The 18,374-nt window shown below is 41.1% G+C and overlaps 1 protein-coding gene across 3 annotated transcripts in view; it reads left to right on the top strand.

Annotated features, from left to right (window-relative positions):
- The window catches only part of LOC135880015 (N-acetylated-alpha-linked acidic dipeptidase 2-like), a 41,553-nt gene that overhangs the window by 9,871 nt on the left and 13,308 nt on the right, over positions 1-18,374 (top strand). For all 3 annotated transcript variants that reach the window (XM_065406101.1, XM_065406093.1, XM_065406110.1), the window contains 8 exons: positions 691-877; positions 1,545-1,638; positions 2,237-2,335; positions 6,368-6,453; positions 7,287-7,406; positions 7,899-7,981; positions 10,879-10,942; positions 13,864-13,931. In XM_065406101.1, the coding sequence (XP_065262173.1) occupies positions 691-877; positions 1,545-1,638; positions 2,237-2,335; positions 6,368-6,453; positions 7,287-7,406; positions 7,899-7,981; positions 10,879-10,942; positions 13,864-13,931 (801 nt within the window). The remainder of the gene's footprint in view (positions 1-690; positions 878-1,544; positions 1,639-2,236; positions 2,336-6,367; positions 6,454-7,286; positions 7,407-7,898; positions 7,982-10,878; positions 10,943-13,863; positions 13,932-18,374) is intronic.

The following is an 18,374-nucleotide window of genomic DNA, read 5'->3' as shown; positions in this document are numbered from 1 at the left end:
GTAAATTAAAGGTCTGAGGCTCCTTACATTGGCATCAATAGGAGTGTTGCTATTGATGTCAGTGCGGGCCAGATTAAGCATTAAACCCTTGCTTCAGAAGCCAGAAGTTCCTTCCAAAGAGAAATTTTGTTCTTTATTTTACTGTAAACCAGAACATGTGAGTGCCGGAAGCCAGTTCTGATCCAAAAATCATGTATGCTTATCATGTGTATTAACAGGGACTTGCAAAACAGTAAAGTGAGATGGCTGTATTGGAGTACTGAAACTTTGACTGAGATGAATGCAAACTTCTCAGAAGGGGCTTGCAAGAGTTTAGTTTAGGGGATTTAATAGCCCATACAACCAGTAAACACTACTGCCTTTTTCAGCCATAGATCTCAAAGCATTTTCAAGAGGTAGGTGTCATTATCCCATTTTGACAGCTGGAGAAACTGAGTCACAGAGGTTAAATAACTTGTCTAAGGTCATACAGCAAATCTGGCTATGCTGGGAACAGAACCTGGTTCTCCTGATTCAGTCTTATGTCCAATGCTTGAGGTCATGCTGCACTTTGACATACACTTCCCTTGGGTCAGTGATTCCAGCTCTGCCACATGAGAGTTCTGAAGTGTCTCCCAATTGGTGGCGTGTTGCAGAGCCCTTAGCCAAATACAAACATTTTGACATTTCTTAAAACAAATAATTTTGCAGGTTAAAAATGCCATATTAGCTGGAGCCAAAGGCATTATACTGTATTCAGACCCTGCTGACTATTGCGCCCCTGGAGTAGATCCTTATCCAAATGGCTGGAACCTTCCTGGAGGTGGAGTCCAGCGCGGGAATGTGTTAAATCTGAATGGGGCAGGGGATCCTCTCACGCCAGGTTATCCAGCAAAAGGTGAGTGACAGATTTGTAGCTCTAAACATCTGACACTTGCTGGTATCGAAAAGGGTCTTGTCACTAGCAATTAAACTGTTTTTCGTACCCATGCAAAAAGACTTGCTGTTTAAGAGAATTTCCAGCAAGAGTTTATTTTTCTAGTGTGGAGCAGGTTCTATCTGCACATCATTCCAACTGGCCTTTCTCAAGCAAAAACGGTTGCCAGCCAATATCTCTCTGCATATGATCCAAGCTTTATAGCACTTGTAAATCAAGATGTGGATAGGCCATGCAGTAGATATGAGTTAGGATTTATTGAGATTTGCAAGGAACTATGTTTCTCAAGAGGACTAGTTGAAACTGGATTATAGCCTACCATCATAGAGGAGTAATAACCTTGTTTGGATGTGTATTTCTTTGCTGATCATAAATGCCAGGTAGAAAAACACTGCAAACTTCTGTTTATATGGAGTGAAAGTTCTGCATTAAAACTAGCAGTAGCCACTGGAGTCAGTGGGACTAATCTCTGATGTGTGACAAGATGCTCGATGACTGGAGGGATCAGTATATATCGATCCTAGATGTGACTGTGGGACTCTTCATTGTTACAAAAACAACTCAACTTAAAAGGCAAGCTGATGAAGACAGCAAAATTTGATATTCCAATATATTCTTGGTTTCTCAGAATATACCTTCAGGTCTGAAGTTGATGAGGGAGTGGGAATTCCCAAAATCCCAGTTCATCCCATTGGATATCATGATGCAGAAATATTATTACGGTAGGTAAACTTCAATCCTTTGTACTTGGCTTCGGTATTCGTGTGCACACTGCAAAAAGCCTTTTTTACATTAAAAGATAGTAAAACTGATGCCCTTTTTTATTGCTTTTGTGTGTTACACGCAGACACATATAATAGTAGCAACATATGCTACAGAAATACAAACCACTGTTGGCTCTGAAAACAACGAGGAGTCCTTGTGGCACCTTAGAGACTAACACATTTATTTGGGCATAAGCTTTCGTGGGCTAGAACCCACTTCATAGTCTTTTACTGAAAAACAAAGTGGAGCACAAGTTTATTCTCTAGATGTGCCACAGAAGAGAGATAAGACCAGGAGTTTATTTTATTAGTTTTGCTGCTTTAACTCAACGCTCATTTTAGCTTACGAAATTTCTAAGCACTTTAATAGAGTTTATGCTAATTTACGGGCCCTCTTAACAAACAGTAAATGGTTGCACATACAGTTTGTGCAACACAATCTCTTAGAGCTTTGTAATCCTTCCTCACACTCATTTTCAGGTGTGCTGTTCCACTGGGGAGACTTCTACTGTTAGCAAATTGACCAACTGTGTTTGTCTTGGTTTTCACTTAACAGCATCCTGGGAGGACCTGCAGCACCAGACAATAGCTGGAGGGGAAACCTCAATGTGTCTTACAACATTGGGCCTGGATTTGCAGGCAGCTATTCTATAAGGTCTGTTTGAGCACTTTTGCCTATTTATTGAACACTGCAAAACCAAACACAACCTTTCAGAGTAGGATTCTGAGGAATATTACATCTTGGAGCTTAGAGGAGAAACTAACTTCCTTCTGAAATAGGCAGTATGATTGGATGAGGATCTTTAGGGTTTAAAGATAAAATGTTAAAACAATGGGCCTGCTCAGTGACAATGGGAACACTGCCATTGACTTCAACAGGCATTGAACGAGGCCATGTATATCTCCCTTCTCAGCTCTTGTATTACATTTTCTTGAGAATTTCAAAATTTAGCATTGGTCAACAGTAACTAGCCTTTTTATTAACTTTTTTTTCCACTGTCAAGTGAAAAGCAAACGTTTTAAAACCTTTCTCTTTCTGGGCTCTTTTCTTCCCTTCTGTTTCTGAAGACCAAGGTGACAAGAAATTGGTAATCTATGGTGGTGGAAGAGCAGAGCACAACTTCTGCAGTGGGTCTCTTGCCTTCACCTTTTCCCTAGTCCCATGGAAGCCTTCTATGAGAATTCCTTGGAGTTAGAGCTATGGAGTATGGGCGTGGCTGGGGCCCAGAGATCAGCTGCTCTCCAAAGTTTCTAGCTTTTCTGGTTGCAAAGAAAATCTTGGAAATGTGAACCCAAGAAGGGAAATAAAAAGAACCCAAAACATATTACTTTTAAAAATCTGCTCATATTTTTGGGGCTGTGACTCATATTTTTGAATGCTCGGGGTTTGCAATATTGTGTTTGCTCTTTATGCTTCACTCAGCTTGTATAGTGAAACAAAACTGGTCAATTTCATTTTTTGGCTCTCTGGCACTGGCAGAGAGGGTCACAAACTATGGGCCAAGGAGCTGATAGTCTGCAGAGAGCTGCTCTGGTCACATGGTGATGCTTCCTCCTCCTAGCTTCCAGCCACTAAACTGCATTAAATGAAGCTAAAAAATGCATTACTATGGTAATGTGCCATGTAAGCAGTGGCTGTCATTGACTGACAAAGGGACAGTACTCCATTGCCAGTGGGACAGGACGTGGTTTGAAAGATCATGAACAGGAGGGCATAATGATGTGTTTTTTCCAACACTGCAAGGACATGTTCAAATTTAAAAAATTGAAGTCTTAATTGGATTTTTTTCATGCGTGTGTTAAAACTTACTGAAGATTTAGAAAACATGCAAACAAAAATGTCGACAGAACAAATTTGACACTTGAGATAAAGGGGACTGTAAAGGATCCAAGCAAGGGGAAGCCAAAACAAAGTAATAAAACAAATGTCCCCTTTAAGAAGGTCTCAGAGAAGGATCAGTCTTAACAAAGTTCATAAGGGCCCTTACTGCGGGGCCCTGGTTCAGAGCTCCTGAACTGAGTCAGCAAATAAAGTCTCGGGGCCTGGTCATGCTAGTCCCCAAGATCCTGAGAGAAAGACCAACAACCATTGTAATCTGCATGCCTCCTCCTCCTCCTTCCCCTTACGTTTTATGACAAAGCAGACTCACTTGTTGAGTCTATGACTGCCAAGCACTGGACATCACAGCTAATTCAAGAATCAGACTTTCACCTTTTCCAGAATTCTTTAAAGAGTTGCAATATTGCTTTATTTTTTAATAGGGCCTTATTTTCCTGATGCTCTTACTAGGCATTGCAGTGAGAATTTTGACTTTAAGGCCTCTAAGTTTTTCATATAAATACCCCCTTTTGATGATACACTCTTCACACTCCCAAAGGAGATAATCAGTTGTTTTCTGGATCTTGCATATCCCACATAATCCATCTTTATGTTTGTTAGAAACCAATTACTATCTAAGCCACAATGGCCAATTAAAGTTCTAAATAGAGCCACTTTGCTCTTTCTCTCAGGGCCGTGGAGTATATCAGCATTTTCAACTCTTGGGAATATTTCATGGAATCTTTTCCCCTCCATTTCTTTTCCCGTATTTCCTGCCATTCCTCTCTTAAATTCATTTTTAATTAGATTTTTAAATTCCAGTTTTCTTAAAGGGATTGCCAAATCAACTTACTGGTGTTTGACAGCATTTTTTGCCACTTTGTCTGCCAGCTCAGTGCCTAATATCCCTACATGCACTGGGTCCATGCTATTACTGTGCTTACACCCAAGTGTGTCAAATCAGTTAAAAGTAATATTTCATTAGCTATATCATTTCTGCTCTCTGAAGCTGCATGCCTTCTAGTTTCCTCCTCCTGTTTAAATAGCCCAGGTTAGGGCAGAGGGAGCCTTGAATGTACCCAGACTTGCTTCAGCTGTAAGCGCCAGACTGTTCCTTAAGGGAGTAGTACCCCTGCTAGAGGGACAAAGGCCTAGATCCATAAGATATTTAGGCACTTACCTCCCATTGAAATCAGTGGGAGTTAGGCACCTAAATACCTTTGAGGATCTGATCCAAAATGTTTTGAGCACACTGGAGAGCAATAAACTGTATAATGAGAGGAAAAACAATATTAAAATGAACAGAACATGTATTAGGTTGCTAATCACATTTCTTGAGGACTTACTTATTCATAGGATTTTTGACATCCTAACCTACTTGACAGTGTCCTTTTTAGTCAGTTCTTGGAGAAGCTCCCATGGTTTCACTATACTACAAGCTCAGGGCACTGATCCTGCAAGCACTTGTGCACCAGAGTAAACTTTATGGATGGGAGTAGTCCTCTTTAGTCCAGTGGGATTATTACATGTTTAACTCTTTGCAGGCTCAAGGCCTTGGGCTTAGCTTCCCTTCTGGGCAAAAATCCATTAGTTGTGCTGAAGAAGGTATTGGTTTTGACAGCTAGAGAGCTTTACCATTGAGAAAATAACTTCAAATGAGACCCTGTTGGATTTTTGCCCAGGGCAGACAAATGTGTGTTTTGTTTCACAAAGAGAGAGAGGACTGAACATTCCCTGTCTTTTACAGAGTTCCTAATAGATGAATGATTTTTTTAATGGTCTGGCAAAGCTTGATCACTTTGATCTGCTGTCTTAATGTTCTTGGAGAAATACTCAGTTTATTCAAAGGTTTTCACCGTTCAGTTGTTTCATGCAATTTTAATGACTGTTTCTCCAGTTACCATTTAATCAGACTTACGCATCATATTTCTACAAAGGAAAGAAGCAAGTTCTTATGAGATTTTTAAAAACATATTCCCTTATTAAATATTGTCCAATCATTTGGGTCAAAATTTAATATACGTTCAGTTATTACTTTTTGTTTTTAGTGTGATCTGTTGGCCTGCTGTTAATCTACCCCATCTTAAAAGTATTGCAAGGAGATATTATTGGCATGACTCCCTTTGAAACCATTGTAACAAATTTCATAAAGAACTTTGAAAGTCTAGGAATTCATGTGATTGGTGGAATTTTTCTTGTCATCCTTCAGTTTCAAATAAAAATAAGGAACTAGCACAGCCCTGGTATAGATCCTGTAAAATGATAATCATTTGCCATGTATAAGTAATTTCATTCATAGATTGTAAAACAGTTTATTATAGAGATAAGGTTTCATTATTCCTATTATACAGATGGGGAAGTTGAGATGTTAGCCAAGGTCAAATAGCAAGTCGCTGGGAATTGGTTGACCAGTGTTGCTGGATTATAATCTTAAAGCTTTAAAGATAAAATTGTACACATGGACTGTATTCTCAACTTTTATAGTTTAAGTTTCAATCAGTGTTTTCTTGATAGTTTGACCATGGTAACTAGTCCTTTAATTAACTTTCTTAAATTTCGCCATCAAGAGAATCGTAAATATCTAAACACATTTTTTCTTACCTTGGCCTTATTCATTCCTCTCTGCAAAAACTCCATTTATTTTGGGGAACTAAAATACAATTCATCCCCTCTACAACCCAACCCTTTTGTGGGTGCTAATCCAACCTCATTCCACTATGGTGTTTAAATGGCTATTGCAGAAGTACACGGGCTTGTTGTAACTGTGTTTGTAAAACATGTTTAAAATTGGTTCATCTATCACTGTTCCAACCCTAGTAAATGCCTCCTCAAGTCATGGATAACTACTTCATTTTGCTTGTGTTTCAGAAAGGTCAGAATGCATGTCCACACTCACAACAAAATAACACGAATTTACAATGTTATTGGCACTATCAGTGGAGCGGAGGAACCAGGTGACCTTTTTGCATTTGGTGAAGATGTTCTTAGGTGGCATGAGGTTTAACTTTTCAGAGATAATCAGATAAAATTTGGAACTGGAAAAGACTTACTAGGTCATCTTGTCCCTCCCATCACAATGTTCCCCCAAGAGATCTGTAAGTGGTACACAGATGAGAATGCTACAATAAACAGCTCACTGGGACAGGCTTGCGCGAGACATCTCATTTTCTATAGGGTCTCTAGCACATCATTCATACAGTCTTACACCAACATATTCTAGTGCAACACAAAGTATAATGGACTAGTCATGAGCTGAACAAAGTACTGGATCCCACAACATCCTGAACTTTGGAGATTCAAGATATGAACCAAGGTCTAGATCCACATTTCTCAGCTGCTTGTATCTTTATAGTGGCTTAAATTGAAACCCTGGACACAAACTTTGGGGTGGTTGGTATTTGATTTTGTGTTCTGATTTGAATTCTGTATCTGGGTTCCATCTCAAGATCACAGAGTCTAAAATTGCTCAAATCATCATTGAGCAGACAGATCCAGGTAATTTTATTCTAACAGTGGTTCCAAGAGAAGGGATGAAAAGATTCTTAAAACAAGTCTATGTAGGTACAAAGGTTGTAAACTGGGAGGAAAAATTAAAAAAGCATTTTTGTGTCAGATTGTAAACTGCAACAAGATCAGTAGGGCTGATAGGCTGGGCTTTTTAAAAACAATGAAATTAGTTTTCATTGTGGTTTGGGAAGGTGGGGAATGAGGTTAAAGGGAAAGACTGAATTATAGGTACCCCAAGTGTATTCTGAATTAAAGACTGATTCTGTATCTTTGTTTCCAGACAGATATATTATTCTGGGAGGACATAGAGACTCCTGGGTATTTGGTGGGATTGATCCAACCACTGGCGCAGCTGTTCTTCAAGAAGTTGCTCGGAGTTTCGGCAAAATGATGATGGAAGGTAACTTATTCATTGTAAATGGAGAAGGTGAAACACAAGGTCTATGAAAAACACTATTTTGAGAAATTAAGTGGAATTTACCAATAAGCAAATGCATAGACTTTGTTTGCCCTCTGCATAGGGTTGAATTTCACATAATAGGTATTGCAACTTCTTATATGTGTGTGCACATGCATGTGAGTGAGGAACTGGGGGAGCTCCTAAACATACATATCTGCAATGAGCTTAACATCACATATGATGTGAGTTGGTTGAATTTCTGCTCTCCTTGCCTGTGTAACGTTATGTGCTCTGAGAGTTTTGCCTTTACAATAAAAATATTGCAGTGGATGTGCTGATCTGCAGAATTTGGGGTGACAAATTTTCACTGATACATATTATACATCATTTTCCATGATGTACTAATTTTTATTTAAGTGACTCAGTCAACTGTGGCAGTCTTTCTCTAATAGAATTTTTCTCTTTAAGTCAAATTTAATTGTGTGATTACAGGTTGGAGACCTAAAAGAACTATTATTTTTGCTAGCTGGGATGCAGAAGAATTTGGACTATTAGGTTCCACAGAATGGGCTGAGGTAAATAAAGAATAGTACAAAAGCATGACTGATGAAGATGTGTGGGCCTATGTCTGCCTATATGGCCCTCATCCTGCTAGGGAGTCTATGTGGACAGACCCCATTTAAATTAATGGAGCTCCATGCATATTCAGGGGGATCTGTCTATACAGAGCCCTTTGTAGGGTCAGGGTGCAGTTGTTTGTAGCACAGCAGGATCCTAATGGGAGCTCCTGGACACTACCCTAATATAAATGCTAACTAACTAATAATGATGGTCTGCGTGCACTGGCTCCTCATAAGATTTAAAAACTACAGGACTGTTGGCTTTGAATCAAATACACTAAGGAAGAGTATGGTAAGTTGCTGTCCTGCTTGAAAATCTGTTTCTTCAACAAACAAAATGGCCTCCACAAATTGAGAGTCAGAGGGGCCAGACATCTTTTTGTGGATGGCTTTTGCCTCCTGTGGGTCCCAGAGGTTTGGGTGCTGGACCCATGGCTAATTCAGTTGTGGGAGCCCTGACCGCCTGACTCTGAGTTTCCCCATATCTCTCCATCAGAGAGGGGAATCTATGGAGTTTTCCTCCCACTTCTCTCTTCATGGGGGTTCACGATGAGTGAGGTAATCTGGGCCTCAGTTCTTATGCTGCAAGTGGATTGGTCACCCCTACTAAGAAATGTAGGACTTAATCAAAATTTATCTTAACTCACTGACAAACCGAGGTTAAAATTAGAATGGAAAATTTTCTCCATTGGAAAATGTTGGTTTGTTGAAATCAAAAACGGTGGCCAGGGAAAATTTTGATTTTGATGAAATTTCATTTTGAAACAATTTGTTTAGAGACATTTTGAATTTTTTTTTTGTTTCAAAATAACTTTTCATTAAAAAAACTATATTATATTTTATGCTGCTGTATAGCATTTAAATTCATGTGCCTACATTCATAGAAATGTACGGCTGGCAGGGACCTCCAGGGGTTATCTTCTAAGTCCCTCCCCCTGCGCTGACATTGGAACAAAACCAAAAACTACAAAATACTGTGACAAATGAAAATGGAAAATGTTTATTCCTAATGTCCAAAGGAATCCTGTTTTCCTGCTTGATGGCAAATTTGAGGTTCCCACTGCCCTTGAACTTCTTTCACAAGTACATTCTCCAATATACAACTGAAATAGACTTGCCTGCCCATTCTGCTTAATGCAGAGGAAGTTTGGTCACTAACAAGAAAACCAAAATTAAAGTGTAACACCGGTTGACTTGAGGAAAACTAAACTTTGTGGAGTAAATATTCATCCCAACTAAACTCCAGTAGTAAGAAGCATAAAAACTCATAGCTAACAGGACTGAGCTCCAGTGAATGTAAAACGTTTAAAAAACACCAATTCTCATCAGGCATGTCTGTTTCTACAGGAGTATAATGGAATTTCTTTTTGTGAATCATTGTCCTAAGGTACTTTTGGTTTGATAATTTAATACCCAGTTATCCATTGTTCACCCAATGGCAGAATCATACTGAATCTCTGGACCCTAACAACCTCTCAGACTTTAGCCCCAGTGTCTCTAGTTTATTGCCTTTTAGCTTCATTTTGGTGCCATCTATTCCCTCCCTCTGAATCCTGGATTAGACTCTGACTCTAGAGATGCTAGTCAATGCTCACATTAAAGGTCCTCTGCAGTTATTTACCTGGACAATCTTTCATCCACTAAATCTTGAGGAAAATTAACCCTTTGCTCATTAGGTGAGGGTTGTGAACACAATATCTGAAAATGTATCAGTACCACCTAGTTATGGAAACATCTGCCTCTTGATATATATATACTAGCCTCTTGATTTGAATGAATCACTTCATTTATTTATATATATATAATATATATACATGCTCAGTCCTTCCCTTTATTTTTCTTTTTACACAGACACTCTGTCTCTCCCTCCCTCCCTCTCTCTCTTTCTCACATGCACACACAACATTGGGGAAATCCTCCATCAGATCATTTATTTTATCATATATTTATTTTTACATTTGATTCTTTATATCATTTGTACATTATACTACTTTACAATAGAAAATTACCAAATAGAATGATTACCAAAAGAAACCAGTTAGACTATCAATTGACAAAGCCAAGTACCGATTTTAAAACCGATTAGAATATTGAGTACCAAATCACCGCTTACAATCAGAATACCAATTTCAAAATTAATTACCAATTTGTAAAATAAAAATAGTGACATGTAAATAGTCAAAATCAGAATGAAACATTTTGATTTACTTGAAACACATTTATTTTTGTGAAACTTCAACATTTTGTCTTTTCATTCCAATTCAGATCTTTTTTTTTTTTTTTTAAATGTAAGAGTTTCCTGTGGAACAGAAATTCCAAATTTCAACAGCTCTAGTTAAAATGGAGTTAAGCCTGAGAGCCCATATCAGTAATTCAGGGTAAGACACAGAAGAGGGATATTGTAATTATCCCAAAACCAAGTGTTGCAAACCCACAAAATTCAGAATTAATCTTAATCTTGAAAGAAATCCAGACAAGTCAAGCCATGGAAATGCACAATAAAGGCACCCATACAGGCTTAATTCTGGCCTGTAGTGACACCATGCAACTATAATAATACCACCAATAGCCTCCCCATCCCATCTTCCTTCTGATGGAGCTGCAGCTGGCACCTCTAATATTTCATGAATGGCTTGAAGATCAACTTTTAAAAACACCACAGCTAGCACAGGTGAATGTCATGCTCCCTGACCACTGGCCAATCTTATTCATTAATATAGTTAGGCATTTATATAGTACCTCTCACCTTGACTGGTCCAGAACCTCTTTGTTTTTTATAGTATTAATGGTGCAACATTACATGATCACATATTATCAGTAAAGTAAACATGTTTCCCTTTTCACAACTACAGGAGAATGTTAAAGTTCTTCAGGAACGGGCCGTTGCTTACATCAACACAGATTCTTCTATAGAAGGTGTGTCTAAAAATTTTTTTTAAATCTATTGGCTTCCTAGATGTAGGTTAACATTTTGCTGCATATTTGTTACTGCCTCAAGGATTTGTGATGCAAGGTACATAACAGGATATTGAGAATGCACAGGGCAGAGGCAAGTTTAGAGTAGAGTGGAGAGAGAATCCAACTCGGTTCTCATACTATTTCCCCCCGGCAAATAGCACCATCATGAGCTATGTACTTGGGGAGAGATCTTTACGCCAAAGGCAGGTGATTATATAAATATACCTTAAATATGTCTCCTGAAAAGGTCAGGGTTTAATATTGATAGTTTAATGAGTTCAGCAGTTTAACTCGGATTTTAATCTATTTCATCGCTACATTTGCTTTGGTATCTAGTTTGCTATGTAGTTTATGGAAGGCAATGTTCACTGTACCGGACTGACTCCTTTTACTCAATGGAGTTATGGTGTAACGTCTCACGGTACAGTGTATTGTAGTATCACAAGACAACTCACATTATCGCTTTAAGCTTTGAGTTCACTGGGGATGGAGTTCACCCTGCTGCCACAGACCCCTGCCATGAGCTAAGCTCAGTGTTCTGTCTGTGCAAAGATGTGCCAGTGGAGCCATTGCATAGGCAGCCTCTGCGCTGTGTGCGCTGGGGTGGGGGCCCCACGCCAGCAACAAGGGGAGGTTGAGAGTGGCCGAGAGGGGAAGTGATCCACAGCTGCATGGTTCAGCTGGCCCGACCACACCACTCAGGTCCTGCAGAGGGCGTATTCAGGTTCTGACACACAGGAATGCTGCTAAGAAACTGGACTTTATTTGCAGGCCCCCAGCCACGTGATCTAAGTCAGGGTGATGACATCAATACCCCATCACATCCCAGTGTTCAGTGACACCAGTGATTATTGTTGGGGCTGCAGCTACCATTCCATCCCCGGGGTAGCAGCCAGGGGAGAGTGGGTGCTGTGCTGCACCGCGACCTCAGTTTGTTAGAGGGTGCCACATTCTATCTACACTTTGTCCATTAAAACCCAATTACTCTGGTTTCTTTGCATGAGTGAAGTAGGTTTCACCATGAATGTTTAATAGTTCAGTTTTGTTTTGGTCAGCAGAGAATTCTCTTCATCACACAATCATTGGAAACAAAAAAACAAAAACAAAACCTGCTTTCTAAATGTTCAGTAAGAATTGGGGACAGGGGCGGAAATCAGAGCTGTTCCTTCAATTACACAGCCTACATGCTGTGTAAAAAGTAGATCAGACTTTTAGCCTATATTTCATGCCTACAGAAGATCTTGCTGCTGAAATAATAGCTTTCTCCCTACTTCATATTCTCAGTGTGTATTGTAACACATCTATTGGAGATTATTTGAAGCCAGCATGCTGTTGCAGTGCCAATTTGCTTCCAAATCTTGATTATGCAGTGATGCCTTTGTTTATGTATCAAAGCAAAATATGAAAGTAAAGCATTGTGAAACCTATAATAAACAAAACTGGTGCCACGCTTCAGTGCACTGTTTTAAGTACATTAGTCCTCTTTCCCCTGACTCCAGGCATTTGAATCCCTAATGGTGTGATAGCATCTATATTCCTTGGAGGAATCAGTTAGTACATCACAGTACATTCTGCACTATGCCAAGTACAGTACAGCACATTTATCTTATTCATTGTCCTTTCGCACAGAAAATGGTTGGTGTCCTTTGAGAACGTTGCCTGCCTTGCATCTAATTTCCAATTGCTAAATATACAAACTCCTTGGCTATGCTAGCTAATGTAACCCAGTGTTCTTTTCCATTATTACATTACTGTAGTTGTCTGACTAGTTTTAATGTGAATGTCATTTGTCTGTTCAGCCAGAAACAATACACTGCTCTAAAATATTATCAAAATCTGCTAACTGTTCTAACAAAACATAAACTATCAGATATGGCAGAGTTCTTATATATCCCTATGTACCCACCATTTGTTGCTAGAGTTTACAGTCTGTGGGTATTATTGGATTCTCTATCAGCTGATGTTAGATGATCATCTAACATTTTCTAGGAAGGCCGTTTTGCACTTTTGTCTGGTTAAAAGATAGTGTCAGTTTCTTTTGACTGTGGACCTTGCTGCAATAATCTATGCCTTTGTCACCCGAACACTGGCTCACTGTAGTGTGTTCTACCTTGACTTAAATCAACTTGCAAACTAACAGTGGTGCAGAATGCAGGAGCAGACACCTGCTTGTTAACTAGTGCATTTTGTGGAGAGCAAACGACAGGCAGCCAATGCAGATTGCAGAGCACTGCTGTTTTCTGGGTGAAGTTTAGGGTCTTAATTTTTACATATAAAGTTCTAAATGGCCTGGGGATCGCTTACTTGAGAGCTGGTCTCTCTCCTAGTGTCTCATTGCTGTAGTTGCGGCCAGCACAGGCATTCATTATAAGACAGAAGCTAAATCCTTCATTATAGGAGAAAAGTAGCTGCTGGCAGGATTTCTTCTGTGAGGGGACTTCCACCCTGGAACTTGCTTTCCCTCCTCCCAATCCAAAATAGCACAGATTTGCTGATTTTTAGGGCACATTGTAGGGTGCATCTATTCACACAGGAAAGAACCAAATGGGGTTGGTATGTGTGGTGAGGGTGTGTATAATTTGGAGGGGGGGCGGGGGAGGGGGGTTGAGCTTGAGGATCAACGGCAGGTGTAATTTTTATGGTTGTATTTGGAATCTGTGGCAAAGACGAGTTTAGGAGAAGTGCTTTATGTATTGTAAATCTAACTAGACAATCTGTATTTGTAAGTGCTTTGCGCCAAGACCTGCAGTCCTTACTTAGCTAAAACTCCTCTTGGAGTCAATGAAAGCTTTTCCCAGGTGAGAACAGCAGGGTTTGGTCCATTAGCAGTGAGTCAAAGCCACTTAAAAAAGATTTCACTGTCTGTGTTTGGTTTTCAGGCAACTACACTTTAAGAGTTGACTGCAGCCCCCTTCTCTACAAATTGGTGTATAATCTGACAGAAGAGGTACAAAAGCGAAGTGTTTGCTGCACATGACTTTCTGATAACTGAAGTCACAAACTTACTGCAGATTAGTTTGTAGCCTACAGAGGCACTGATCCTGCTCCCATTGAAGTCAATGGCAAAACTTCCATTCATTAGGACATGATCCAGGCCCACAGTTGCTCTTCAGTGGTCTATGGAGGATGAAGAGTATTACTAAAGCAAACAAAACTATACTACAGTGTATATTTTTAAACACCAAGAAGAAGATAATCAACCCACTAAAAGCTAAGTTATTGGACAAGTGGACAGGAAGCTGGAAGGAATTAAAAATGGGATTTAAAAAGAAATCCTGAAAATGGAAGAGATTTAAGACAAATTGGCTTGGTGCCCTCCTTACTCTTCATCTTATCCCCCTAAAGCTCTTCTCACACCCCCTCCAAAATGCCTCAGTATTTATCAAAGGATTAAATTATTCTTCCAATGGGTCAGATATACCCAATTTGTACAAATGGTGTCCCAGATAGCTATCCTTTTCTCTTTCTTTCTTAGTAATGCTCATTAGATCTTCTGTTACTGTAGGTGGCAGGCACATTAAAGGATGCTGCTTCTCCTTGAATGCATATAAAATGTGGCTCTTCAGGTGAATTCATTCTACTCATTTAAGAATGAGAACTGACAGTTTTCAAATATATAGAGCAAGCTTCATCTTGCCATACAAGTGTCTTTTGTATGAATTCTGGGCTTGTGAATAGTGGAGTTTAGTCACCAAAGTGCCTCATCTTGAGCCACCTCCAGAGGCAGATAGCTTAATTCACTTTCCATCTCCAGTCTTTGACATTTCTGGTGGACATCTGTTCACTTGGAACTGGACTGAGATCACCCACTCATTGGTCCCTGCAGTGGATGTCAATTATTGGCACAGACACAAAAAGTTGACCCCCACTGAGATATCTAGTGTCCCCGGCTATGAAAGACTCTTCCTAGTCTGGGTTGTTCTCAAGTGTAAATCATACTTCTTTATGCACAAAGTAATGCACAAGGTTTCCAGGCTGTGTGCTTCTTCGTCTTCAACTGTTTCAACTTTGTGTTTCCTTCTTGTGCATTCCCCTCCCTTTTCAACTTTTCCTGGGTTTTTTTCTCTCTCTCTTTTGAGGAGGAAAGGGAAGTGTTTGTGGGATCATCAGCACAGCAGTAACACTTCTCACAATGAAGGAAAGGCTGTTTTACTTGCAAACACTCCTACTGCTGAAAGAAACAGATTAGGATTGCTCCCTTTCCTCATTCACCAGGGAGCCATCTGCAAAGAGAAACAGACTAAAAATGCTTTGGGTGAAAAATATTGTTAGTGGTGCCTGCCTCCACCGTTTTACATCACACCTTAAATTAGGCATCTGTGTTTAGCCAGATAACTTCCATCTAAATACCATCAGATGCTTGAGAGACATGAGCATGTCTTCTTTTGGAAAAAGCTCCCATGCCTCTGTTAAGAGCTTGAATAATACATAAGTGTAGAATAGAACAACGAAGGGCCTCAGGGGCGCTCAGTAATTGAATGCTTTCTCGGTATCAGGGAATTCCCAGTACTACGTTATATTCATTCATGTTTTCCACTACTTCGTTTATCATAGGGATGCACTTATTGTCATTGAAAAGCCCTGTCTATTCTCTAAGCTGTTTGAAGTCAGTCTTGGAATGATCTGGGTTGTTGTTTTTTTTATTAGTTTGTAGATGAAAGACACAACATTATTCTGATTCTTTTCCTTTCTCTGCTTTTTGTCTTCATTCAAAGAGCAGTTTCCCCAGTTTTTGTTCTGTTCTGCTGTCCCCATCCCTGAGGTAATCTAATGGCTCATTTCCTATTTCTCTCTGTTTCTTCTTGCTTTGTCTAAGTCAACTGGAGAACATCCTCATCCTTCTCGAGGATACAGAAGATTATGATGCATTTATTCCTCCGGTACAGCTAAAGCTGCTCATCGGACCCTAAGGAGAGCAGTTACCTTTTTATGTCCTGGAAGTGACTGTTTATTTTCTAATGCAGTTATTCACCTCCCTAAATTCCTTAGGGAAGGACTGGCCAAAAACTTGTGTAGCTTGTGGAGTGGAGAGCCACATTTTCACTTCTTCATCCTTCTAAGTGCAGGGCTGGTGAAAATCAACAAAGAACGGGGCTTGAGCCCATTACAGCTATACAGGTCAAAGAGCCATACACAGTCCTATACCCAAACCTAACCAGATGCACAGAGGCACTTTCCCCTACATGCTCATTTAGGACTTCTCCTCTTTCTCCAGATGTATTTTAAGCTCTTCATTTAAAGTGGTAGAGGCTCATTAATGTCCAGCAATGGCCAGGAGCAGAGCTGTGTGAACAATGGATTTTTCAGTTCACTGGCAATTTTGGGCTCTGCGTTCCTTTGCTAGCATTAAAGGATAAAGGTCACAGTGAGGGCTCAGCATCTCTGTCCTGAAGAGCTCTGAAGGCAGGAAGGCATGGAGGCAGCAAGAATGGGGTGGAATAACTGGCTAGGCAGTAGTACTGCTGAAAAATATCTGAGGGGGAGGGGGTCATAATGAATCACAAATTGAATATAAGCCAACAGTGTGATGCAGTTGTGAAAAAGGTTAATATTACTCTGGGAAGTTTTAACAGGTGTGTCGTATGTATGACATGGGATGTAATTGTTCCACTCTACTCAGCACTGGTGAGGCCTCAGCTGGAGTATTGTGTCCAATTCTAGGCATCACACCCGGGGCACCGGAATAGGGGTGACCAGAGGGCCATAGCCCTCCCACTTTTCACAAGGGGCCCCGCCCCTCCCAGCCAGACTGGCAGCTGGAGCCCGGCTGTGGAGCCTGGACAGCTGTGGGGCACCGCGCTACAGACCCTCCACCTGCCTGGGGTGGGAGGGTCGAGAGCAGTGCCCAGCCCATGTCCCCGCCCCGCACTGTCCCCCCGCCCCCCCCCAGGGCAGGAGGATCCACAGATTCCCACAGCAGCCCAGCCATGGTAAGAGCCTCATGAGTAGCTGTGGGGAGCTGCACCGTAGACCCTTCTGCCCCGGGGGAGGGGGCACGGGGCAGGGACACGGGCCAGGGGCTGCTCTTGACCCGCTTACCCCGGGCAGGTGGAGGGTCCACAGCGTGGCTCCCCACAGCTGCCCATGCGACTCTTACCATGGCTCGGCTGCGGTCCCCCAGACAGAGCTGGGTCCGGGTAAGAGTCATGCATGGCGTGCAGGCAGCTGTGGGATCCGTGGACCCTCCTGCCCTTGGTCCGCAGCTCCTGGCCTGCTCTGGCTTCCAGTTTGGCTGGGGGTGGGGCCTCGGGCGAAAGAGGAGGGGCGGGGTGGGGGGGCTCTGCCCTCCCCCACTTCTGGGCAGGCTCTGCAGCCCTTGCGTCACACTTTAGGGAAGATGTGGACAAACTGGAGACAGTCCAGAGGAGAACAACAAAAGTGATGAAATTTAGAAAGCCTGACCGGTCAGAAAAGATTAAAAATACTGGGCATGCTTAGTCTTGAGAAAAGAAGACTGAGTGGGGGGGATCTGATAACAGTCTTCAGATATGTTCTTCAGTTGTTCTCCATGTCCAGTGAAAGTAGGACACGAAGTAATGGGCTTAGTCTTCAGCAAGGGAGATTTAGGTTACATATTAGGAATGACTTTCTATCTATCAGGTTAATTAAATTTTGGAATAGGCTTCCAAGGGAGAATATGGAATGCTCTTCATTGGAGGTTTTTATGAACAGGTTGGACAAGGACCTGTCAGGGAGGGGCTAGGTTTACTTGGCCCTGCATCGGCTCAGAGGGTTGGATTTGCTGATTTCTCGAGGTCCCTTCCAGCCCTACATTTTTATGATTCTGTGAAATTCAGAGAACAAGCACAGACAACCTACCTCTAGTTATCCTTAGAAATTAAGAATTGCAAAAAGCTGCTCAATTTATACTTTTTTTTAAATACCAAGCTTTTATTTTTATCTTAATTTATCTAAAATAGTGACCTCATTTATTTCAATGAGAGATTAAGGGATCTTCTGTGCCTTTGATAATAGTGCATGTAGCTCCCTTTGAGCTGTAAAGGAGCAACTTCGGTAGTGATTGGAAAATTGGACTCAATGGAAGCCTTCCACAAAAGCATAGGCCACTGGGATGCAGAGGGACTAGGTTCGTTAGTGTTGAAATGCTAATTAAAATGTCATTGCTTTGGGGAAATAATTGAAAAGCAAGAACATGTACCACAAGGCCCTGATGCAACAAGTCCGTGCCTGGATTGTCCTATGCAGGGGGACAGCACAGAACCTTTGCACCTCTGCAATCCCCACTTAATCCTTCAAAACAAGGGTTGAAGTGGAACCTGCGCCAGGTGCTGGCCCTCTGTGTAGGGTTGAATTTCCTTCCCTCCTTCTCTACCCCCCCTCCCCCCCAACACAGCAGGTGTGGTAGGTTGTTGCATGTCAGTGCAGATGT

Source organism: Emys orbicularis, chromosome 1, assembly GCF_028017835.1.
Source record: "Emys orbicularis isolate rEmyOrb1 chromosome 1, rEmyOrb1.hap1, whole genome shotgun sequence".
In the NCBI taxonomy this organism is placed as follows: Eukaryota; Metazoa; Chordata; order Testudines; family Emydidae; genus Emys; species Emys orbicularis.
Note: the sequence above shows the minus strand (reverse complement) of the source record. Positions and strands in the feature narration are given on the sequence as shown.